This window comes from Arachis hypogaea, chromosome 19, assembly GCF_003086295.3.
Source record: "Arachis hypogaea cultivar Tifrunner chromosome 19, arahy.Tifrunner.gnm2.J5K5, whole genome shotgun sequence".
Classification (NCBI taxonomy): domain Eukaryota; kingdom Viridiplantae; phylum Streptophyta; class Magnoliopsida; order Fabales; family Fabaceae; genus Arachis; species Arachis hypogaea.
This window is the reverse complement of record NC_092054.1, coordinates 154,842,599-154,869,504: the sequence shown is the minus strand read 5'-3', so window position 1 is coordinate 154,869,504 and position 26,906 is coordinate 154,842,599. Positions and strand designations below refer to the sequence as shown.

General features: G+C 33.5%; 3 protein-coding genes across 3 annotated transcripts; 1 reads left to right on the top strand and 2 right to left on the bottom strand.

The window, feature by feature from the left end:
* Positions 1-251: 251 nt before the first annotated feature.
* Positions 252-1,702, bottom strand: LOC112777376 (uncharacterized). The gene is made up of 2 exons (XM_025821726.3): positions 1,348-1,702; positions 252-696 (listed from the first exon to the last, which is right to left on the bottom strand). The coding sequence occupies exons 1-2, from the start codon at positions 1,561-1,563 to the stop codon at positions 388-390; spliced, it is 525 nt and encodes a 174-aa protein (XP_025677511.1). The 5' UTR covers positions 1,564-1,702; the 3' UTR covers positions 252-387.
* A 5,378-nt stretch (positions 1,703-7,080) lies between these two features.
* Positions 7,081-14,260, top strand: LOC112776036 (uncharacterized). Its single transcript, XM_025819987.3, has 9 exons — positions 7,081-7,487; positions 7,836-10,699; positions 11,055-12,168; positions 12,347-12,693; positions 12,786-12,986; positions 13,075-13,235; positions 13,568-13,656; positions 13,770-13,866; positions 13,965-14,260. The coding sequence occupies exons 1-8, from the start codon at positions 7,322-7,324 to the stop codon at positions 13,799-13,801; spliced, it is 4,974 nt and encodes a 1,657-aa protein (XP_025675772.1). The 5' UTR covers positions 7,081-7,321; the 3' UTR covers positions 13,802-13,866; positions 13,965-14,260.
* A 1,256-nt stretch (positions 14,261-15,516) lies between these two features.
* Positions 15,517-17,901, bottom strand: LOC112779686 (pentatricopeptide repeat-containing protein At5g04780, mitochondrial-like). Its single transcript, XM_029295367.2, has 2 exons — positions 16,763-17,901; positions 15,517-16,654 (listed from the first exon to the last, which is right to left on the bottom strand). Exons 1-2 carry the CDS (start codon positions 17,856-17,858, stop codon positions 15,981-15,983), a joined length of 1,770 nt encoding a protein of 589 aa, XP_029151200.1. The 5' UTR covers positions 17,859-17,901; the 3' UTR covers positions 15,517-15,980.
* Positions 17,902-26,906: the final 9,005 nt, after the last annotated feature.

Genomic DNA, 26,906 nt, shown 5'->3' with positions numbered 1-26,906 from the left:
ATGTTATTGTTGGGCTCTGAGTATTTGTTTTATGTGGTTGTTGGAAGATTATGTATCCATGATATCTGTTGGGTGATTAAATTGGATACCTTTCAACTATAATCTTATTTTTTTTCACTATTATATATGAAATCTTTTAATCCTTAAACAAGTGGTTGATATTATTATTGTAAATTTAGTTAAAGTATTATGAATACTGCATGCTGAAAATTATTATTGTAAAATTATTCTTATTATTGAATCAGCATAATTCAATTTTATTCTGCATAACAGACCACGACTCGGTCAAGACCATAAGCCAAAAAGGTTGTAATTAAAAAGACATAATAAGAACAAGCCTCTTAATTAACAAACTTTAAGAGAGAGATATATTTGAGAGATGCCAAATTAAATTCGACTGATCCTCATTCGCTTATTAGGCTTAGCAGTCTTAGGAAAGTTCATCACTTCAAGCACATTCAACAGGTTGGGATTCTGGCATCTTGGGCATTCAGGGTTGGATTTGGATACCATCACATAGATGTAACAATCAGTGCATCCCATCACAATCAATGAATCTACATCTTCATCATTTTTCATATCAGCATTCTCAGAACTTGATGATATCCTCATATTTCTCATCATTCCTTTCTTCTTCATAAACTTCATGCTGCTGCTTTTCTTTTCTTTTTCCTTAGTAGTTGATGATTCAACAACCTTCAAAGATACAATCAATCAATGAAAAAGGCAAAGAATAACAATAAAGCTAGCTGGCTAAACTATTTTTCAACCAAGTCACATGCATGCATTTTTTTCCCTCTTTTTTTTATATGTCCAGTAAACTACTAAATTTTTAAAGAATTATATCTCCAAAACATTAAAGTTTGACCAACAAAATATACACAACACAGAAATATAGTGCACAATACAGAGTTTTTTAAAGAACCGTATGCCCATAATATTGACATTCAACCAACAAAATATGCAAAGCATAAAAATTAAGGTGCACAACATAAAAATTTTGGTAACAATGCCTAAATTTTTGTGTAAATTTTTGAAAAATCATGTGTCTAGAATATTAATATTTAACCAACAAAATATGCATAACACATAAATTTGATGCACAACATAGAAATTTTTGAACGACTACATACCTAGGACAATGACTCACGAAACCAACAAAATACATTCCGCAAAATTTTTTGTACTATACAAATGTGTGACGCATGCAATTTTTTTTTCTAGACTTGTGCCAACTTATTTAGACTTAATTACAAAAATACTTATATGTAATTATGTATAGTATCACCCAAATAATAATTGTAAAAACCAAATATAGCATGCATCCATTCAACACTAATTTATTACCATAAAGTTTTCATTTTCACCCTGATCAAGTTCAGCAGCAGGTTGATTGAGGTCAAAGGATACCATAAAATATTTACGAAGTACATCGAGGGTAATTATTGAGTTCGGAGGATGAGCAACAACATTATTAGCATCAACATCAATGTTCAGTATATCTCTCAACTTAGGGGTAACAGCTTCACTTTTTGGTGATTCAATGGTGGGTGGTGTTTCCATTATAGTAAAGTGACGAGAGTCTAAGATATATTTTAAGATTTTTGTGAGAGGAGGTTTATATAAACCCACTTAAGATGGTTTTGAGCACACTGACTTGAGAATGAAAGCTGGTTCATGCATGCTTTCTTGTCCCTGTGTATTCATTATTCAAGACTCACGTTTATTAGCAAGTCTTAATTTTTTAATGAGCCATTACTGCATATTTATGCAAAATTAAAAATAATTTGAATGTGGACAAGAAGTATTTTAAGGTCATTATTATTAGTCTTCAACCTCAAATTTAGGAGAAATACTAGGCGACTATCATATAATTTAATGTTTTTGTTCATCAGTTAGCTATAATGTTTTAAAGTATGGAATAAAATATGTTATTAGATTACTAGACTAAAAAACTATATTAAATAAATTGAGTTAATGACTAAGTGAGGTTAAAATCAATAAATTTTGATGGCATTATTTTTTTTTTAATTTAATATGGATATGGATGGCATTATTACACATATTGATGAGTGCTACTAAATACTAATAGATAAAAAATTCTTTTATTATTATTATTATTATTATTATCTTTAGGATATAACTAGGTTTTTGGAAGAATTTGTGATGGATTTATCTAAGTCTTTAAGATGAAAAAGAAATTACTAAAAAAGATTTTAAAGAATTAAAATATTACATTTATAAATTCGAAAGGATAAAAGAAAGTGAGTAATATCTCAAATAGGTCTCCAAAGATTTGGCGGTCCGACAGATTTGTTCTTCAGAAAAATTAACTAGGTTCCGGACCTCTAAGATTACTAGATATATGCCATATAGGTCCCAAGCCAGGTTGAACCGGTTAACACGACACTCTCTCTCCTACGTGGAGGTTGTAGGTGTGACGTGTCAGGTAAAGCAACACGTGTCATGCTCAGGACAGATTAGTCCCTAGACACATGGCTAAAACAACGTCGTTTTGGGATAATGCCAAACGATGCCGTTTTGAGAGGACAGATTCGTCCCCACCTTTGTTACTTAGTTCTCGAAATTTCGACGTTCTAAAATCAAATAGGTCCCCTGAGATTTTTGTTATAAGTAAAAAAGGTCCCTAAATTTAAGTTGGTACCTTGTATAAAAAAACGTATCCTCTCCCTTTCTCTTTGTAAAATTAGAAGTATCTCAAATCCTCAGTTAGATTTTACGACCTAACCCTTCATATTCTTCACCCCATTAACGTTTATCCAAATTTGTAATGGTGCTTTGACAATGTGTACAGGGACTGTTTGGTGGTGGTGTGTCGTGCATATCACCATTGTTCGAGATAAGTTAAGTTAGTTTTTTCTGTATTAAATTGGCAGTAAAGAGTGAAGTATGATGAACGTGCATGTGATGTATATTTAGGATAGATCAAAGTCAGTTTGTTGTAGGTGTAGCTTAAGTAAGAGTTGTAAAGTGGTTACGGATTGATATTTGATAATAACAAAAATAATGTAGGTATTTGAAATTTTTATTCTATTATGATGTTGTTGTATTGGGTTGGTTGCTTGGTTAACTTGTGACAGAGTTTTATCTTTTGGTATTTAGATGAGTAAAGACATAGTACCTGTATTTCACTGTGGTGAAAATTTTGTCAGAGACAACAAAGGAGTACTTGTGTACATTAATGGAGAAGTGAAAAAATTTCTCCGATAGACATTGACTTGATTTTTTTTTTTTTTTTACCTATAGAAATATTTGGACTTGGGTTACCATGACCACAAGGCAATATATTAGTATGATCCCACTTCTGCTAACTTGGAATCTAGTATTCACCCAATTAATGAACGTAAAAAGAGATCAAAGTTTTGCAAAAGAACAAGATGCTAAATGAGGATACTGACGAATTCTAATTGTTTGACTATAATTATATTTGAGATATGTCATTTCATGTGCTTGGGATTGAATATGTTGACATACTTTGGATAATTTCATCATGATTTGATTCTAATTATAGTTCTAGTTGCTTAATTCGAGGGGACCAATTTGACATATATACTATAAATTCAGGGACTTTTTGAATTATAACAAAAATTTTAGGAGACCTATTTTACTTTAGAACATCGAAGTTTCGAAAACCAGAGAACAAAAGCGGGGACGAATCTATCCTCTCAAAACGGCGTTGTTAGGCGTTTGTTCTAAAACGACGTCGTTTTAGCCACGTGTCCAGAGACTAATCTGTCCTAAGTGCGACACCTGTTGCTTTACCTCACACCTACAACCTCTATGTAGGGGAGAGAGTATCGTATTAACCAGTTTAATCTAGTTTGAGACCTGGTATATATCTAATAATTTTAAAGACCTGAGACTTAATTAATTTTTTAAAAAAATAAATCTGTTAAATCGCCAAATTTTTGGACCTATTTGAAGTACTACAAGAAAATTGACACAAAAATGTAACGGCATCACACGTTTTATGTGTTGTAGTAATTATAATAATAAAATAAAGATAAATCTGTAATGAAAAGATTATTATATTGAGAGAATGAAGTGGAGTATATCATGTGTATTTGAGACGTTTGCAAATACATGTTAATATGATTGTACTTTTATAAAATTAATTTTGATTAAAAGTATATTAATGTGAATGTGATTTGTGTTTTTTTTATTATAAAAAACTAAATGTTGTTTGAATAATAATATTATCCAAAATTACATTGAAATACAAAATTACTAAAAAAAGAAGTGATGAATGGTTGAGACTAATATATCATTCTTTAATATTAAATGTTAAAATAGATAATTAACATGGTATTATTATTTCAGGGTAATTCTCAATGATGGAAAAGTAAAAAATGGTTGCTTCCACCAAAAATGAGTTTAGAGCAAAATTTAATCTACATTGAGTTAATTAAATATTATCAAAACACAAGTATTCATTTGAAATAAATGAGTCATTTAAATAAAGACGTCTAAAACGTCTTTTTTTAAAGATATTTTTAATAATTAAAATTTAACACGTATAATTAATTAAACCGTATTATTTTGATCAAAATTAGGTCAGATAAATTAATTTGACCGAAAAAATGATGAATTAAATTTTAAACTTGTCTAAATTAATATTATTTTTTATAGAAAATAACTACAATACTCCTATTATATAAATAATTAAAATACTCCTATTATATATATTAATTTTGAGAATCCTAAATTTTAATCATTTTCTTTTTTATAGTCATAAGATTATGATTTAGAGTTTTTAATATATATATATATATATATATATATATATATATATATATATATATATATATATATATGAGTATTTTAGTTATTTTTTATAATAAGAATATTATAGTTATTTTTTATAAAAAAATTAATTTAGACTAATTTAAAATTTAATTTATTAATTTTTCGGCTAAACTGATTTGTCCGGTCTAATTTTAATAAAAATAACATAATTTAATTAGTTATATATGTTAAATTTTAATTAATAAAAATATTTTTTAAAATATTTTAAATATTTTTATGTGAGTGACTCTATTGAAATAATCTTAGTGTACTTTGAGAGATGACCAACGACAAGTCAAAGAGAATCTTAAAAAATATATCAAAGAGAATTTTAATCCACCACTATTTTATCTTTTATTAACAATCTTATTAAATATATAAAAAAACGGCTACCAAATCAGTCATTCGTATAAAATATTTTTTAAAATATAAATATAAAAAATAAATTAATATATATATACTTATATACAAATATATAATAACTAATTTTATAATTAATTTTTAGTATGTATATAGTATTATTATTTAATTAAGCGGCCTTACATTTAAATTTTAGAAATACCAAAATTATTTTGTGTATATATATATATATATATGAAAACAAGAATATTTCAAGTATACAACAATCTGCCTTATACCAATAAGTTATAACAGCGGCAACGAAGAGTAGCAGTGCTTTCTCTTTCTTTTTCCACCTTTCCTTCTCTGAAAACCCCCCACTAAGTGTGATCCCCTCCTTCCTCCTTAATCGTTTTTTTTTTCTATTTTTTAATTAAGAGTATTTTCGGAATAAAAATAAAAAATTTGGTAAAAATGACGATTTTAAAATTAGTTAAACTTTCAGGGCTATTTTGCAAAAAAAAAAAAGGGTCAGAGACGAAAAAAATTTACAACTCCTACTTTAGAGACTAAAATCGTACTTAACCATTATTTTTATTGATATTATAATATGTAATTAAATATATATATAAAATTATTTTATAATGACAATGTATCAAATTTAGATTTATCATACATACTGATTTATAACATTTTTTAATTAAATAACCAACTAACAAAATAATCAAATATATAATAGATGAGTAATCAAATTTATATACAATAGTATAATAAAAAGTTTATGAGAGTTAAATACATAATTCTCTATGGAGTGACTGATTATTTAGTATATATATAAAACATGATTGAAATAAAAAAATTATATTTAAAGAAAAAAATATGCACTAAATTATATCTAAAGAAAAAAAATGTGCACTGATATTTTAATGTCTAACCAAAGTATTTAAGGCACTAAGATCTTTTTTCATTTTTTGGACGGTAAAATTTGTTATTTTATAATCAATAATTATGGGTTTAAATTCATAAAAGCACGTTACAGTCTATATATATATATTAAGAATGTTATGTACACACAAAAAAAAAATTATCACTAAATTATCATATATTTATTTATAAATATATGTGTTGTTTAAGTATTTTTAATATATATTTTATATTTTATATAAATGATTGATTTTTTTTTTACATATACATAATCGTTTCGAAGAAGGGCCCGGAGATCGGGTCTCTTGTACAATAATATAATTATTTTTCTTCTGATAAAATATATTTTTGTCCTTAATATTTGTGATTTTTTTAAAAAATATTTATAACATTTAATTTTATTTAAGTTTGTCCTAACGTATTCAATTTTGTAAACTACCATTTGACTTTATTCTATCTAAAACAGTAAGGGCAAAATTAGAATTTTTTAGAGATAATTTTGATACAAATAAAAAATATTAAAAATAAAATTAAATAAGTAAAAAACATTAAGAACATAATTAAATGTTAAGAGTGTTTTTTTAATTTTTTACACGATTATATAATCTAATACGTTAAGAATTAATCCATCATAAATTGTTGCAGAAATTTAAACTGTTGACATCTATTTAATTAGATGAGTGGACTAACAATTCTACTAATCAAATTAATTATGTTAGGATATTTTTAAAAAGAACGACAAACCTCAAATAAAAAGAAAAAGTTTAATTATTCTATTAATTTTTATAATTTTACCAAATTTTTAATTAAATTTTTATATTTTTTAATACATTATTTTTATTTATAATTAAGTCTTTCTTAAGTTAAAAATGTTTAGAGTTAACTAAAATATTATATGGACAAAAAAAAAACGCTTTCTTTGTAGTCCCCATGGAGACCAAAAATGTTATGATTTCCAGTTGCCGGTTGACCCGAGTCCATCAAATAATAAAAAACGGGTAAATCCAACTCGATCCTAAACAAGCAGAACGAAAGTCGCTTTTCGCCAAATTTGAATTCGGAGAAGCGCCAACACCAAACCCACCCCCCACACATCTCCGCCGTCCATCCAAATCTGAAACGAATCTCTCTCTCTCTTTCTCTCTCTCTCTCTGGATGGATGAACGAAGATCGAAGAAATGAAATGGAGGGTGAAGTGTGAAGTGTGTGAAATTGAATTGTGAATTGCGAAGGAGGAAGGAAGGTTTGAAGAATGTCGGCGAAGGAGAAGCAAGTGGCGCAGATCTTCGAGAGGAAGAGGTGGATAATCGAGCAGGCTCGTCAGCAGTACCTTGCGTGGGAGCACCACCTTTACCCCAACCTCATCCTCCACGGAATTCCCCCTCCTCCCTGGCTCTCCAACTACTCACTTCCCAAAGGTGCCTATCACTCCTTCTTCGTGCACTTGCCATTTATCTTGCTATTCTAGATTTTACTCTGTTTCCCCTTTTAGCACACCTTGTGTTTGTTTAAATGTTTTGTTGTTAAGTTCTGAACTCGTTCAGTGGATTCACTTAGTTCTAATAAGTGATATGCTGTTACAAACTGCAATTTGCTGTCTCCAATGGTAGTTCCCTCTCCTTAAAACTATAGATGTTCCCACTTACTTCACTTAGTAGGTTTACTTCGTTTTTTATTTTAAAACACAACTTCTCTCAGTTCTCACTTAGCTAATTTTCTTTTAGGAATTTTGTTCCTGATTTATTAGATATTTTTTCCCCTTGCAGATTTGAACAAGGATGATCTTGTCTCTGAAGTTCTATTTTCTCAGCCACCGTTTGGGGTTCCTTTCTCTAGTCATCGTTACAGTCTATATAGCAATCTCGGTGTCGTATCAGAGGCTGCTCTGTATCAGAGTGGTTTACAGAATGAAATCCATGCTCCGAGAGAAGACTATAACAAAGGAGACAGGCTTTCAAATTTGCTAGATTGCTCTGTCAACAATGATGGATGTGCCTCAAGTGGTCCTGCCGAACTGGATTCTGGTGCTATATCTCCTCAGAATCAAATGGAACCAAGAGTTTCAGATAGTTACGTTGACCCAGCTTTGTCACTGGCAAAGTTACAAAGATCTAAATCAAGGCAGAGGGCTCTCGAGCTACGTACCAGTGCTCAACCACCCAAACGCAGGTCAGGAGATGATAACAATGCTAGCATCTGTGCTGGGACAGTTACAGGTTCTGGATTTCCAATAGTACAGGCAGACAGTAGTGAGGAGCCAGAATTAATCAAGGATTTTAATTCCAACATTCAAGGTTGTTCCACCAAAGAAGTAAGAAGTTACCGTCAGACTCAAACAAGTGACAAGCTTAATTTCTCTCGTCGAATAACAAGATCTACGAGCATAGCTCAGAAATCTAACTCTTTCAATGTTGCTAACTCTTCGATTATTAAGGCAGATGGTGCACCTAATAAATTGGGTGAGCCATTGGAGCTAGTTGACCAACCTTTATTTACAAATGAAAGATGTGAAGCTAAGGAAGGAATCAAACAAGAGCATCAAATGAAGGAAGCTAGAAGCAGTGCTTATCGTACAACAAAATCCAGAAGTTCCAGACAGTCAAGATACAATAGTGAAATCATGAAGATTGACAGCACCATAGACAGAGGCAAAGGAGTTGAAGTTCATGGTTTGATGCAGTCATTAGCTCCCGTTGAGTTAACCAATTTAAGCAAATCATCTGATCACAACAATGGAGGTAGGACAAATATAGTCGAAGATGGCAACTTTTGCAATAATAAAGAAAGCCAAAGTTGTGCTAGGATAGATTCACTTAGAAATTCCACTTCATCACCCTCTGATGACCTTTTGATGACTGGGTGTCATGGCAATTCTATTAATAAGTCGGTGCAATCATTTCAACCTTTAGTTTCACAGCATTCACAAGATTGTGCAGTGTCTGTTGTTGGTGCCTTGTGTAGTCAAAAGGATCCTGACTTTTGTGTTGTAAAATCAAAAGAAAGTTTGAGCAGAAGTGGTAGTGGAATGGTAAACCTAACCACAGATTCAAAGTCACAGAATCACATTGAAGATATATCAAAGCCTCTTAGCTCAAACTTTTGTAGCCAAATTGGCACCTGCTCTGAGTTTGCTGGTGAGAAGTCTCAGAATCAACAGCTTCCTGAACTGGATGCTAGAAGGTTGTCTTCTAGTGACAAGGATTCTGTTTCCAATGCAGAAATGATCATGAATCCTGCAGAGAAAGAGAATATTGAATCTGCTTCTGGAAATACAACAGATGTGACTACTTTTGCAGCTGAAGGATTTTCAAGGCCTGTGGGTGCTTCCAATTTAGATGGTGGGTCTTTACTTGTCAAGTCCCTATACTGTGAAACAGCTCTGGCTGAGAAAATTTTGGATGGCCAAGAAATTGTACCATCTGGTGCCATTCCCAATGGTGATATCAAGGACAGATCAAATGCAACTTTTGTCAAAGTTTATGCTGATTTGGATGGCTTAGTTGGAAAAGATCCTTCTTGTTTAGGCACTAGAGTCACTGTTGTTAGCCCTGGGGCTGGGATGGATGTTTCGGCCTTGGGGGTGCCTTCTGGTACTGTTATGTTGCCCAAGCAACTTAAATTTGATCATGTAGAAGAGTCAAGTATGAAAGGAATTTCTAGTCCTGATACTGAAGAAGGACAGAAGGATATGTCACCAGAAGAACCTCAAAATTTGTTGGAACCAGTGAATGAGCTTGATGACAAAATTTCTCCTGGTTGCCAAGTTAACTGTAAATCTTTGGAGAAGATGCATGTTCTGGAAACAGAGGAAGCTCTGATCAGAGAAGGGCCTCAGATGAAATACTGTGCAAGCCACTTTGAGGAGGCAGATGTATCTAGGAAACCAAAGAATGCTGTGTCACCAAAGAAAAAGTTAACTGTAGTTCAGCAAGAATCCTGCATTCTTACTTCTTCCTTGATGAATTCTTCAAGTCCTTTGAAAGTTGCCTGTCAAAATTCATCAGGAAATTTGTCAAAGGAAGTTAAGGCATCAAAATCTGGTTCTGTAAGAAGTAAACTGGAATTTGATGAAAGTGATGTTGAGTTGGGTGATTCTTTTTCTGCAGTTGATACTGGAGATATTCTGCAAAAATACACAGATGAAACAGTTTCAAACTTTACAGTTGGGATGTCATCTCCTGCTCTTATAGACCAAGTGATTGTTGAGGCCCCAAACAACATTTCCTTATGCAAAAAAGTTGACTTATTGAGGCAGAAACGGCTCAGCGATGGAAGGAATACTATTTCAACTGAGTTCCAGATTTTTAAATCTTCCGAAGAGAGTTATGATGTGAATCATTTGTGCTCTCAGCATAAAAGAAGAAAGATGGAAATTGAAGGAGTGGAATTTCTACCTTCCTCTTCAAAGTTTCTTGAAAAGCCACTTAATTCTATTGACCAAAAGTCTGTAGGTAGAGACCTGAGTACTGAAGAAGATAATTCTGAAGCTCTCCAAGATCAGCATTTGACATTTGATCAGGAGGATGGTACAGGACGTCCATATGTTTGTAACAGCCTATCAGAAGAGTTGCAATGTACCCAGCCCTGTGAAACAATGGAAGGGTCCTCAGTTAAAGTGAGAATAGCAGAGGTAAATATTATTTCTGTTTTACAATCTGAAAAGATTATATTGATTGTCTAAGTTGATACCACTGAATATTCCATGTCATTTTTATGTACAATCAGAGTAATGAACGTGTCATACAGTGGAGAGAGATTAGTTACTTAAAAATCCCAGATTCACAACTCAATATACAATACATGCACACCGGAATAGCAGATTAGCCTTGGTTACTAATTTAAAAAAAAAACATTGAGTTATATGGAATGATAATGCAAATCTTATGACGTAATAATAGATCATACAGAATAACCGTTCATGTATATTTCTGTTTTATTACATCTTTCTTAATCAACTCTATTTCAATGGTTTTCCTGTCGGGCAGAAACTTCTTTTTGATGGAAGGCACAGAAGCACAGAGAACCTTATTTTGGAAGATAAGAGGGATGATTCATGGCATCCTCGGTTAAATGGTGGACAGGAAAGTGCTCAACGTCTAACCTGTGTTGAAGATGGCACCTCGGAAGGAAGAATTTATCTGGAAGGAAATGCTAGGTTCTCAAATGTTTATTCTGTTTCTCCAGCGATCGAGTGCGCGGATTTGATTGACGCAGATGTTACTGTACCAGAGTTTGATGGGTTCATTATGCCGACCGATAATATACAGCCATGTACTACTGGAGATCAGATAGAATTCGAGAAAATGAATCCACTGAGCAACTCGGTAGATTATTCGTCCCTTGGTAAATCCAGATTCATGCATTCTCCATTTTGTTATTCTTCAACTCCTTGTAAGCTAGATACTATACTAGGTCTTTGTCGGTCTTTACCTAATGGCCTTTTGGAGGGGATGAGTTTGAGGACTTCTCTTGCTCAAAACGATGAGAGTTCAAGGGCCTTCTCTGATTGCCTACCAAAGAGTAAGGTTCAATACACACCTTCAGTTCAAACTTTTTGGGATAAAATTAATTCCTATGGAAGTTCAGGGAAGCGCCAGAGTTTGAAACTGGAGCTTCCTTGCATTAGTGAAGAAAATGAAAATGTTGATGAGATTGCTGATACATCCCAAAAGGGCATTGGTTCAGAAGGAATGACTAGCTCAATTACACTGGAACCACTTGCTGATATTATGGATGGAGCAAAACCTTCTGCATCAGCTTTACAAGATGATATGTTAACCGCGGGAAGTATAGATTTTGTGGGCTCACAAGTGAATTTCAGTGGTACTCATAATAAGGCAAGAAAGAAGCAGGATAGCAATAGGAAAAGATTCACGGGTAAGGGAAAGGAGAACCAGAGTGTTCCTCTTGGAGCAAATGGTGCCAAGAGGACTACAGAATCAGTTAGCAAGCCCAGTAGGCCGAAGTTATCTGGAAAAGATAGTTTGAAACAAGGTTCCACTTTCTCTATAGGGAAGACTTCCTACAACAATATTGTCTCCAACGTCACTTCCTTCATTCCATTAGTTCAACAAAAACAATCAGCAGCAGTTGCTACAGGTAACCCTTTAAAAAAAACATTGGCTACACTTAAAATGAAGTTATTTTCCTGTCACAACATTACCCGCTTCCAGATTGAAATTCATCATACAGGCTTAGGATTACCCATGAATATTGTTCCTTTCGTGATTTATGAAAATTTAGTTTTGCAATAATTTTAAGCTGTGTGACCATGCAGGCAAAAGGGATGTCAAAGTCAAGGCCCTGGAGGCTGCTGAAGCTGCAAAACGTATGGCCCAAAAGAAAGAGAATGAACGCAAGATAAAGAAGGAGGCATTAAGAATTGAGCGGGAAAAATTGGAGCAACATAACCAAAGGCAGCAAGAGCTGCAGAAGAAAAAGAAGGAGGAAGAACGGAAGAAAAAGGAAGCAGAAATGGCAGCAAAGAAGAGACAGAGAGAAGAAGAAGGGAAAAAGGAAAAAGAAAGGAAAAGGAAGCGTGTTAATGATGCAAAGAAGCAACATCATGAGCAAGAGAAGATACACGCTAAGAAAGAAGATAAACAAGTACAAATCCGAGCAGCAGTAAGAGCCTTCTTCTAATAATTTAGTTCTTACTATTTAATTTGTCTGCCTTTTATTACTGGTAATGCTGATGCATGGGGTGTCTGGTCTAGGGTGAACAAGTCCGAGAAAGCAAGAAACTTATGGATGAGAAAGAAAATCATCAGAAATTGCAAATGGACATCTGTGAGGGTAATTTGGAGCTTGTTTCTGAAAGTGAACCTTTGAATACCAGGAATTCGACAAATGATAAAATAAAAGAATGCTGTCCTGCATATTCTGAAGCTATGAGTGGTGATGCTAATAAAGAAAAGGTACTATTAAGGCTCACTTTTATTATAGCCATAATCAGCATTTGTATTTTGTGTTGCGAAACAGTCATCCTGACAAATATATTTATAGGCGACGAGCAATTTGATCAAAGCATCTGAAGATGATGCCTTCGTCAACGAACACCCATTTCAAGAGCAATCATATGATATCTCTCCTTATAAAGAATCAGATGATGAAGATGAAGATGAGGATGACAAACCAAATAATAAGTTTATTCCTTCATGGGCAAGGTTTGTGATTGTTCTTGTTTTTGGTCTTTACTCTTAAACAAACTTCATTGCATCCTCTGTAAATGACATGCCTCGGTTTGAAAACCATCGTGCACTTGATTACATGGGGGCACATACAGAGTCGTAATTTAAACAGAGAAGGAAAACAATAAATCATATAAAAGGTTTAAAATTAGTGTGAAGTTGATACCAAGAATATATCGATTGCTTTAACTCAATATACCTATTCTCGAATCATTGCTGTAGATATGTGAAATTTATGGATTAATGACAGAATTTCATACGAAGCTTTGGGAAATCTTACATTTACTGAATCTGATTGCATTCTGCAGTAAGCATCGCTTGTCTCTAGCTGCTTCTTCCCAGAAAATGGACCCGGAAACGATATTTCCCCAGCGAAGTTTTTGTAATATAGCAGAAGGTAACTCTTCAAATTTTTTTTTCATTATTTTTATTTTGAGTTTTTCCCCCCAACTTTATAAATGTATTTCTATGGAGTATCACTGAGGAAAGAAGGAAATTTCTGTTTTGTAGTACTCCTTCCACGGAAGTTTCAGTCGTATTAGCAATTTATTGAAAATGGATTCCAGATGTAGGATTCTTCAGCTCATAATTATGGATTTTTGTTAAGGTATGCTATTTCAGGACGTTTACTAGTAGCATTGTATCTCATTTAAATCAATCGGCTAACTGAATATGGAAATTGATTCTCATGTGCTTGTGTGGCAGGGTTTCGAAGAGCTTCATTGAGCATAAAGTTGTAGCAGCTAATGATTTCTTCCATACCTTTTCATCTGTTGAGTAAAGATTAAAGATTGCCTACGGAAGATAGTACTTTTGTACAGTTTCATCGATCTGTATATATTAGTGAAATTTGTAGCTTTTGCTGAGTTGCTGTCAGTAGCAACAATTTTTTAGCATAAAAATGCTAATATTTGATAATTAAAATGTGCTTTAAGGAGAAATTGTATAACATCCTCAACACTTTTTTTTTAAAAAATTGATAATTTGACATTTAGAGTAAATTTATAATTTGCTATTATACGAGATAATTAGAAATTAATAATTTTATTTGATTTTAAATATATTGAATTTAATACCATGGTCATTAAAAAGAATAAAATATCTAGAAATTTATGGGTTTATACTTTATACTTTATATTTGTCGCCATGAAAATTTAGTATGGGTATACAAGTTAGTCTAAATTGCAAAACAAGCACGAAAAACAGGTCATAGACATTGTGGGATAAAAGTAAATGAGGATGGGGGAGGTTCTTAGACATACAATATTTTAAAAAATTCGAAATACATAAAAGATTCAAACTATAAAGTGCTTTATGGATGACAGAAATACAGAAGACATTTAAAAAATTCAATTAGAGTTCTAACATGAAACTTTTGAGATTATGACAATAATAAATGATAAATGATTTTAATTGCAAGAAGATTCATGATGAGATAAAAAAACGAATTGATCTCGGATCCTTTAATTCCACCAGATTTTGAAGACGATATTAGAAAAAACTTACTTCAGCCAAGTTTTAGAAATAAGAGACTAACCCAAGTGAAAATGAAAAGTGTGAGAAAGTGTTATGTGAAGGAGAAAAAAAATCTTTTAACAAAATCAAAAGATAAAAGTTAAAACATATAATAAAAAAGGCGAGATGGTGGAAGAAAAAGGATCAAATCAGAAGTGTAGTACAAGAAAAAAGGATACAAAAGGGGGAAGAAGAGCAAAACAGAAATTCTAAGTACAAGTGAAGATGATGTGTTCGAAAGTGAAGCTACTAAAATATGGATAATAGGATCGCAATTTGATCTATCTTGTAGCAATGACGAGACTATAGTAAATTACATTAGACAAAATATAGGTGAGGAAAATGAAATCGAAAATCTGAATATAACCATAAGGAACAAAAAAAAAAAAAAAAGAGAGCGACTTAACAATAGGAATTAGAAGAAAGAAGTTCAACAAGAGAGAAATATGATGAAAGTCTTGTACTGTCTTTCTTATGAAGTCATGTTGGTGTCTTCCGTAATATGTAGCCATATTTTGTCTTTCTATCAATGAATTGCAGAAATGTCAGATATTAATTTGGTTAGGATTTTTGCTTTTGTGTTGTTTATGATGTTGTGTCGGCGTATTTTTTTGTATTAATTTCTGTTTTAGTTTTTTTGAGCGTGACTTCTTGTGATCTCTTGATTTGTAGTCCTGGAAGCACCAAGAGTTGACCTAATCTCCCTTTTGGAGTCGAGAGTTTTACTTACAAACAGTCGGGAAAAAAAAAGACACTGAAAAAATTTCATTCAAGACCTTTAAATTTTAGGCAACACATTTTAGCCCGTGAATTTATGATTTTGCAAATGTACCCACCGAATTCTTAAATTTTCAGAATGCAATTTGTAGTCGTCGCTCTCCTGCTTTCTTCTTTCGTCGCAACAAGTTCCCTTTTTCTCCATCTCTTGAGCATCACTAACAAGACGATGCAATGCAGCAGAACCCCATAGCTAGGTTTCCTTCATTTTGCACAATCTCTTCAGCTTCTGAGGCAGTTAGAGAACCCATAACATGGTACTGGTGAAAGTGCTGAGAAGAAGAATTATAATGATAGTATTAATGATTGTTGGGAAGCTTCAATTTGATTTCTTTAGGTACCAATTTTGTGTGTAATACCTAACATGGCAGACATTTTGGATACCTTGGATTCTACACATTGGTTCTGGTTCCTCATGAGTGAAGAAGTTCACCAAAACTCCCCACAAGAACAGCAGCCATCTTTAAAGTGGTGAAAGCGGTTTGTATCTCGAACAATGATCTCCCTACTAGTAAACTTAGACACAAGTTTCATAAAATTGTGGCAATCGCCACAAATTCTTAGGTTTTTCATAATCCTTATTGGTATATCTATATCACTAGGTAAAGACATCAATCCATAGGAAACAGCAAGTTTCTCACTGTGATGCTTCAAAAGCATCTGTTTCCTGTTCTCATCTACATCATGCAGATCATGGTTGGTATCAACCTTGTAATTTAGCTTCTTTAACTCCTCTACCAAATTATCCAAATAATCATAAATCATATTCATTTGTGGATGGTTTCTTTCACCAACGGTGAACGAATGAACCTTGTTCTTTATTTCAATCCAGCTCGAACCCCTCTCCTTTCGAAGATCACTCTCTCTCAGAAGCTTCCTTGCTCTGGCAACTTCCTCCCACTTTTTATTTGTTGCATAGATGTTTGCTAGCAAGACATGGTTTCCGGCATTGCTAGGTTCCATTTCAAATAGATGCTTGGCTGCAATCTCAGCAAACTCAATATTGCCATAATTTCTACATGAGGCTAAGAGTGAACCCCACATAGAAGCAGTTGCTTCAAATGGCATTCTCTGAATCAAGTCATATGCGTTGTGAACCAATCCTGCACGACCAAGAATATCAATCATACACGAATAGTGAAGGGCATTGGGCGAAAGATTGTGCTCTCTAACCATGAGTTCAAAGTACTTCTCTCCTTCTTTATACAAACCTATATGGCTACATGCGTTTAATACAGATACGTAAGAAACTTCATCAGGAAGTAACCCTCTCTGCTGCATTTTTTCGAATATGATCCGGGCCTCTAGTGCACAAGCATGCTTAGCAAACCCTGAAATCATGGCATTCCATAAAACCTTACTTCTCAGCTCCACTCCTTGAAACACAAGGGAAGCTTCCCTTATGCAGCCGCATTTAGCATACATGTCTACAAGGGAGGAAGCAACATATACGTTTGAACCAAATCCAGATTTCCATGAGATAGCATGCACTTGTTTTCCTTCAATCAAAGTTGCCATACCTGCACAAGCACAGATAGCAGAAGAAACCATAAATGGGTCCTTATCAAAACCGATAAGCTGAGCATTACGAAAAAGCAGCAAGGCTTCCTCAAATAAACCATTTTTAACATATCCTGCTAACATTGAACTCCACGTAACAGCATTAGTTTCGGGCATACTCTCAAACACTCGGCTTGCGTCTTCAATTGAAGAGCACTTGGCATAGACATCAACTAAAGCAGTTCCAACAAAACAATTTGAATCTACGGCAGCCTTAATTGAAAAAGCATGCAGTTGCATGCATTCGAGAGTGGCACAATTCAAGGCACATGCGCATACAACACTGGAAATGGTAAACTCATTGAAAGGGGTTCCGTCTCTTTGCATTTGAATAAAAAGTAAGAGAGGTTCTTGATTCTCTGCATTCTGGGTAAGTGCTCCAATAATTGTGTTCCACGAAACCAAGCTTCTCACCGGCATTTCATCGAACACTTGGCGAGCATCATCAACTAAACCACATTTGGAGTACATGTTAATGATCATATTTGAAGTTAAAACGTCGAATTCCAATCCAATACGAATAGCATAAGCATGGCATGCCCTTCCTGCCATGGATGATCTTATTTTAGCATATAACTGCACAAGATAGTGCAGATTTGAAACACGAGTAGCATCCTTATCCGCATCCGCATGAAGAACTTGTTTCGATTCTAAGAAATCTGGTTCGGACTCAGCAAGAACTGTTAATTTCCTAAAATGGATGGCAGCATTGCCACAGAATCTCTGGCACCTTCTCACGGTTTTCATGTCATCATCGAAGAGAATACAACGAGAAATAACGATTGTTTTTTTCTTCTCTTTTTTTTTGTCAGATTTTTTTCTTATACTATGCTTTGGGCTTAACTACTTAACTATCACCCCATTGGGCCTTCTTTTTGGCCATATAATTGGACCTTTCCGAGACCAAAAAAACATGGACCTTTCTACTTAGATCTCAAATCTGAAATCCGAACAAAAACTCAGCTTTTAAAAACAAAAAAGTGAAAAACATTCTGTAATGTGTTTTTAAAAAAGTGAATTTAGCTTGAAAAGTATTTTTAAAGAATTTATTAAAAAGGTAATGGTGAACCTTTTTAATATTTTGAATGTATTTAATACATTTAAAAATATAAATTTAATTTTCAGTGTCAAATAGTTTTATATGTATATGATGTATTCAATTACGTAACGTCATATCAGTACAAATAATTATTTTTTATATTGACTGATAGAGTATTGAGTAACTCTGTAAGTAGAATACAGTTAGAAGGTGGTTAGACCTCAACCAGAATAGTGTGCCAGCTGTGACAAACTTCCCTATAAGCGGGCTTTGTAACTGTTTCAGTTAAGCTAGTTTCAATTCAATGCTTACAGTTCTCAATAACAGAACCAGCTTACTTTCCTCTCTCTCTCTCTCTCTCTCTCTCTCTCTCTCTCTCTCTCTCTCTCTCTCTCTCTCTCTCTCTCTCTCTCTCTCTCTTGCTCACTGAGCTCTGTGTCTCAAGTCTTTGGGACTCCTCCATCTTCTTCATTTCAGCTTAGATTCTGATACCTTTCATGGTATCAGAGCTCAGATCCACAACCATGGCTGAGGAACAAGCTGTGCAACCAAACTTCTCTTCTTCCCCAATCTCAATGAAGCTCGATGAAGACAACTTTCTGCAGTAAAAAGATCAAGTCGAATCAACAATTGAAGGACACAATTTACTGCATCACATCACTGGTGAAGGAATACCAATGAGATTCAAAGAAAACGGAGAAGCGAATCCTAAATTTGTTGTATGGAAAAGGCAAGACTCTTTACTAAAATAATGGCTATTGCCATCTATGACCAAATCGTTCACAACCAGAATGGTAGGGTGCATATATACATTTGAGGTATGGAAGAGATTATATGATCATTTTACTTCTCAAATCAAGGTAAAAATCATACAATTAAAGAACAAACTTAGCTGCATCAAGATTGGGAATTCGGTGAATGAGTATGTTCTTGCCCTAAAAGGAACCATAGATGCACTGGCGTCAGTTGGAGAACCAATGAGAGAAAGTGATCATATGAATGCAATATTGAATGGTCTAACAGAGGAATACAGGCCTCTAATCACTACGGTAGTTGCAAGGCCAGGTGGCATCACAGTTGGTGAACTTGAGGCATTGCTCTTGTCACATGAGAGTATGTTGGAAAGATTCAGAAAACCAAAGGTGTTTATTCAAGCTAACATGGCACAAGGCTTTAGAAGAGGCTACAGAGGAGGTGACTTTCGAAATCGGGGAGGAAGATCAGGCAGAGGAGGAAGGTTCTCATACAATGATTGCAACAAATTTTCAGGACAATTTCAAAACAATGAAGAATTTCACAATGACAGATTCATAGGTGATCAGTTTCAGAACAATGGAAGATCTGATGAAAGAAACTACAACAATCAATATAATGGAGGCTATCAAAATGTCTACCCAAGATCTAGTTACTATAATAATGTAGCAAGGACAGCCACTCAAAAATTTTGTGCAAAGAAACCATGGCAACAATTCAAGTTACATGCAAAATGGTGAAGCTAGTAATAGAAGGGCAGTAAACAATGAAAGACCTGTGTGTCAAGTTTGTGACAAGGTTGGCCATATAGCCAAGAATTGCTGGTACAGGTATGAGAGAAGCAACAATTTTGGGTCTGAATTCAGTTCACAGGCAGAGGTGCAACATTCTCAAGACTTACAAGGCCAACAAGCAGCTCAATCCTCCCAGGCACCCCAAGCACTGCTTGCGACACCTGCAACCATCCATGACTCAAATTGGTACCTGGACTCGGGAGCAACGCACCATATGATTCTAAATCAGCAGAATCTAATGGAAGGAGAGGCGTATGAAGGCTCGGATCAAGTGGTTGTTGGAAACAGCTCAGGTTTGCATGTAAATATTGTTGGAAAATCTAGTTTTAAATCTGGTTTGAGCAATAGAAAGTTTATCCTACAAAAGTTACTCCATGTGCCTGATATCACCAAAAACCTGCTAAGTGTCTATGAATTTTGTTGTGATAATGCAGTATTCTTTGAGTTCCATTCTAATAAGTGCTGTGTGAAATCACAGGAAACCAGTGAAGTGGTTATACATGGACAAGTTGAAAAAGGGATGTACAAATTTCTTGATTTCAACCCCTCAATAAATCCAGCTGCATATGCTACAACACTGTGCAACAAAGACAAGTTTTTGCTTTGGCATAACAGACTGGGTCACCCAGTAAATAATGTAGTGTCCACAATTCTAAAGTCTTGTAATGTTCAATTTAATTTCAATAAATTTGTGTGTGAGGCCTGTAGTATAGGAAAATCTCACCAATTACCTTTTTCTGTGTCAAACTCTATGTACATTGAACCATTGCAGTTGGTGTCTTCTGACAGTTGGAGTTCTGCCCCCATTCCTAACAGTAATGAAAACTATTACTTTGTTCTATTCATTGATGTCTTCTCCAAATTTACTTGGTTGTACTTAATCAGAGCAAGGTCTCAGCTCAAATCGGTTTTTAACTCGTTCCAATAAATGGTTGAATTGCAACTGAGTACTAAATTGAAAATACTTCAAACTGACAATACTGCTGAATATGCTAGTTTATCTAAGGATTTGAAGGCTTGTGGGATCATACACAGATTCTTCTATCCTCACATTCACCAACAGAATGAAAATGCAGAAAGGAAAAACAGACATGTTGTGGAGAAAGGCCTAGCAATGCTAGCTGGAGCTGGTATGTCAACAAACTATTGGGGAAAGGCATTTTCTGCAGCTGTCCATCTGATAAATCAATTGCCTACACCCACCCTTGACAATCATTCACCTTTGGAAAAGCTATTTGGCAGAAAACCAGATTATGATAGCCTCAGAGTATTTGGCTGCCTTTGTTTCCCACACCTAAGGCCATACAACAAGCACAAGTTAGATTTTTGCTCATCCCCTGTTGTGTTCATTGGCTATAGCTCATTTCACAAAGGATACAAATGCCTCACAAGCAATGGCAAAGTGATCATAACCAGAAATGTGATATTCGATGAAGAAAGGTTTTCATTCAAAGAAGGAAAGTTCCTGGATAGCTCACTTAACCAAGAACTCGCTGGAAGTGTCATCACTACTATACCAATCATACCTCTCTTACCAAGCCCTCTAACCCAAAGACAACCCCATATGCCCCACCAAAATCAACATCACATTACACCAACCCCATCTCAACCACACACAGCACATCGTCAAACCCAATCACCACCTATTCTCTCCACACCCACAGTCCATTCCAGCATTCCAATCCCAGTATCCAACTCTGATCTAGAGACTGTTCTTCTAGCTCTACCAAATGAAGTGCCAAGCTATGCAAACACCACCAAAAATCACCCAATGATGACCAGGAGTAAACACGAAATTTTTAAGATAAGAGCCATGCAAGCTACAATTGAGCCAAGGAATGTCAAAGAGGCACTAGTTCATCCTGAGTGAAAGCAGACTATGGATGCTGAGTATGAAGCACTAATGAGGAATCTGGTGCCGTTACCACCAGGAAAAGAAGCAATTGGAAGCAAATGGGTGTTTAGAGTGAAATACAATACTAACAGCTCATTACAAAAACACAAGGCAAGATTAGTGGCACAAGAATTCTCCCAAAAGCCTGGCTCAGACTACATTGAAACCTATAGTTCAGTGGTGAAACCAACTGCAATAAGAGTAATTCTAACAGCAGCATTTACAATGAATTGGAGCATTCGCCAACTTGATGTCAACAATGCATTTATGCATGGTGACTTAAGTGAAGATGTGTACATGAAATAGCCACAGTGGTGTGAACTCAACAATAACAATCTGGTGTGTAAGCTTACAAAGGCGCTGTATGGATTAAAGCAAGCACCCAGCGCCTGGTATCAAAAACTCTCCACGGACCTAAACCATTTGGGGTTTACTGCCACAACATCAGACATCTCAGTGTTTACAAAATTCTCAGGTGCATGTAGGACCTTCATTTTGGTATATGTTGATGATATTATCATCACAGGGAGCTCTAACACAGAAATTGACCAAGTGATTCAACAGCTGAATAGCAGATTTGTACTTAAGGATCTGGGAAATTTACACTATTTCCTGGGAATTCAAGTCTCTAAGATTGATGATGGTCTGCTCCTCACACAAGAAAAATATGTAAAAGACTTACTCGTTAAAGCAGGAATGGTTGGGTGTAAACTGTGCCAAACTCCTCTTCCTTCCTCCACGAAATTCTCAGCTCTTGGAGGCCCCAGCTTTGATAACCCCCAACTATATAGGTCAGTAGTAGATAGCTTACAATACTTTACCATCACAAGGCCTGAGTTAGCATATGCAGTTACCAAAGTGTCACAGTTTCTTCAAAATTCTTTGATTGAGCACTAGAAAATAGTCAAAAGGATCTTGAGGTATGTACATGGCACTAGCAACTATGGCCTGCAGCTACACAGAAGTTGCTCCATGAAGATCACTGCCTACAGTGACTCAGATTGGGCGGTGATCCATATGACAGAAAGTCCACAGGAGGTTTTTGTGTCTTCCTAGGAAAGAACCTCATATCATGGAGTGCCAAAAAGCAATCAGTGGTGGCAAGATTCAGCATTGAGGCTGAATACAGAGCAATAGCAGACTTGGTGGCTGAGCTGATCTAGATTAAGAATTTGATGGTTGAACTGAGGTTTAACAACACAACTCCTCTCCCGATCTACTGTGACAACTCAAGTGCTGTTCTACTAGCTGCAAATCTGATTCTACACTATAAATCCAAGTATTTTGAAACTGACTTACATTTTATGCAGGATTATGTCACAAAGAAGGTAGTGGCAATTAGCCACATTCCAAGGTCAATACGAATAGCTGATGTTATAACAAAGGCTCTTCTAGCTGCCACATTTCTAAATTTTCGTGACTTGCTAAATGTAAGCAGAAGACCTAGCAAGGACATAAAAATAGAAGATTTGCAGCACAAGAGGCAGGAAGCAAAAGCAGACTGCAGCAAAGCAAGTTCAGGAGTTTTAAAACAAACAGAACCATTTGAAAGTAGGGAGAATGATAGAGTATTCAGTAACTCTGTAAGTAGACAGTTAGAAGGTGGTTAGACCTCAACCAGAATAGTGTGCCAGTTGAGACAAACTTCCCTATAAATAGTGGACTTTGTAACTATTTCCGTTAAGCTAGTTTCAATTCAATGCTCACAGTTTTTAACAAAACAACCAGCTTACTTTCCCTTTTCTCTTTCTCTCTCTCTTGTTCACTGAGTTCTGTGTCAAGTTTTTGAGATTCCTCCATCTTCTTCATTTCAACTTAGATTCTGATACCTTTCATTGACTATGTAAATTATATATAACGTTTAAAAATAGCGTATCTTTTGTATCAAAATTAAACTAAAAAAATATACGTAATTATTTTTTAATATTTTTCAATGAGATTTTCTCTTTTATAATATTCTTAACGAGTATTTTTTATCAGTTATATCTTTTATTAAAAAGTATCATTTTCTTTCTCCGCTCACTATCCCTCCCTTTCTACAAGTCTCAATAATTTAATTATGCAGCTCTGATAAGGAGCCAATCATTGCATATTATGAAAATGGCGGTTAAACAAAGTTCTGCTGTATCTTTCAAAATGTTTGTATTGATTGATCTAATATTGCACTTTATAGTTTATATCACTCTTCATAAACATTGACACACTCTGCTTACTCCATTCAATAAAACAAAGCAAAAGAAATCAAACCTAAAATCATCATAAAAGAAAATTATATACGGGTGTACCTAAGTGAACCTTTATTGACATTCTTCAATTGAAAATTAAGTTTAACCAATGAATAAGATATTTTGTGCAAATACCAATTTACATATATGGCAACATCATTACATAATTTCATGCCAACCTGACAAATAGAAACAAAGGAAAGATACAACTATAAGCAATATATAATTATATATACACAAAAATCCAAAGAAAATGTGTGGTGTGTTTGTGTGGACCTCACATCAATCTGTAAAGTTGAGCAGACAAAAAAACCAACCAACCCATTCTCTATAAATAATCTTTAGTAGAATTCTCATATAGTCAATACTCAATACGCAAGTTGGTTTGAATTCAATTAAGAAAGTCTTATCAATTTGATCAACCATATCTTAACTAAACCGAAACCTGAAGAAAACAAAGAAACAAAAATGAGATTGGAAAACTTTTAAGGATACTAATATATTGGTGTTTAAGTAATTTTTAACTGTTTATTTTAATTATAAAATATATATAATATATATAATTAAAATTAATAGTTAAAATTTAATAAAATATCAGTGTAACAGTATATTTAAAAGTTTTTCAATGAAATATTTCAATCCATCATTATCACCGCGTAAGTGAAATTAGTCTCAAAAAATCTTTCATTCTTTAAATTAATTTTTAAAAGATTTTTTAATTAAATTTGTTCTTAAAAAAATTTTTAGCCTTTTTGCCAATTTTTGTTGTTAACGACATCAAAATTTACTGACGTGACACATTAAAATTTAGGTAAACAGTTTAATTAAGTTCATTTTTTGAAAAAATAGATTAAATAATAAATAATTATATTAAAAGTAACTTATAAATAAGTTATTTTGTGTTTGAGTTTTTTGTTTTAAAAGTGCATATTTTAAAAGAAATGTGATAAAAAAAATTATTATGAGAGAATTCATTTTTTTTAACTTCTCTATAAGTTCCTAAATAATTTTTTAGAAAGCTGCAATTTGGTTGAAAATTGTCCCAAACATTAATAGTTGAGTAAAGTATCGTTTTTGTCCCCAACGTTTGGGGTAAGTCTTATTTGTATCCCTAACGTTTAAATCGTCCTATTTATATCCTTAACGTTTATAAAAGTGATTCAATGTTATCCTACTATCAATTATACTAACAAATCATATTATATTTTTCAATTATTCTCGCTTGGATGTATTCATTTTTCAATTAGGTCTCACTTAGATGTGTTCGATTTTAATATTATACCCACTATTTGTGTTTAGATTCAATTATGTCCCTAGAAAAGTGAATTATGTAAATGTTGTAGGAATTAGTTTCAACTTTTAATGAGCTATTTTTCGGAGTGGATCATCGATTCAATCCCAGACATTTGTATTCTAACTTCAAGAAGAGATTTTTAAAACTCAAACTAAAGCGCTCATGATATGTAATTGACGGTAGGATAACAATGAATCACTTTTACAAACGTTAGGGATACAAATAGGACGATTTAAACGTTAGGGACACAAATAGGATTTACCCCAAACGTTGAGGACAAAAACGATACTTTACTCTTAGTTTAATACTACTACTTTTCATAAGTTAAAAGATCAAAAAATTAATTTTAAAACTTTCTAAACGGACCCCAAGTGATACCATAACAAACACTTAGCAGCTTTAATTGATTGTTAACATGATAAGTTTATGAAATTAGATCAAATCAAATCTAAATTGAGAGATTTTAGTGCTTCAAGTTCTTCCCTGAACTAGGTTTTAATTTGACCTAATTTCATAAATTTATCATGCTAATAGTCAATTAAAACTTTTATGTATGTGTTATAGTATCACTTAACGTGTCAAATTAATAAAATTTGACACTGTCAACAAAAAAAATAATAGAAAGACTAAGACAATTAATTTAAAATCTTTAAATGACGAATTTAGTTAAAAAAAATTTCGAAAACTAATTTAAAAAATAAATAATCTTGATTTTTAAGAACAAATTTAACCATTTACCATAAAAAGATATCTCTCTCTTTCAAGTTTCAACCTAAATATCTTTTTCCTTTTTTATTTTGTGTCGTATATATATATGATTTTTTTTAGTTTTGATGCGATGTAAAATATTTTACTGACAAAAGATACTTATTTTTGCTAAACTACTTTATATATACTGTGTATCAAATGAACTCATATATATATATGCCTTCCTTTTTATGATAAAAAGACAGATAAAGCTTGCAAGTTGCAATGAGAATGAAATATCATACATCTCCTCATCGCTCTCAATCAGAGATGACTTCATTTCAATTTGGTTTCTTGATAAGATCCTTGGAGACGGTCCCTACAACATGACACCTTTGTCTACACGTGATGCATGAGACAAAAAGACAAAAGAAAAGAAGGGAAAGGAAATGAAGTAATGGAATAACAATTAGATAGCTAAGGGAATATATCACTGAATATATATATATATATATATAAGCATATGAAGAGTGAAAGACAAAACTCGGAAAAATATAGGAATGGAACCTATCGAATTTCCCCCCATGATATCCAATCACATCATCACTAAGAAAATATTGAAAATGGCACCTTAAGTTAACCATAACATCAAGTGGAAAAGCATCAAAATGGACAATGGACTGTACAAGGAAATTCTCATATATATATACAATCCCATTTCTTTTAGCTATTATTATAATTGATGAGTACGTTATTCTTTATTAGGAAATAAAGAATATATTGTTTGTTTGTATCAATCACATGTAACTTTTTTATATTATAGATTTGGAAGATATTCACATTATAATAAACTTAACTTTTAGTAGTATAAAATTTGTTTTATCTACAAAACTGAAATATAAGATACTCTTTTGAAAAAATAAAAAATTGCTAACAAGGATTTTTATTGAAGACAAAAAGTTTAAAATTTTCAATATTTTTGTAATACATTTAGTAAATAAAAACTTCAAAAATTTCTACTATAGATAAATTTAAAAAGGCAATATTCTTTAAAAAAATGATACTACTTCAACTGACCATATTCCTTTTAATAAACGTATCTTAATATA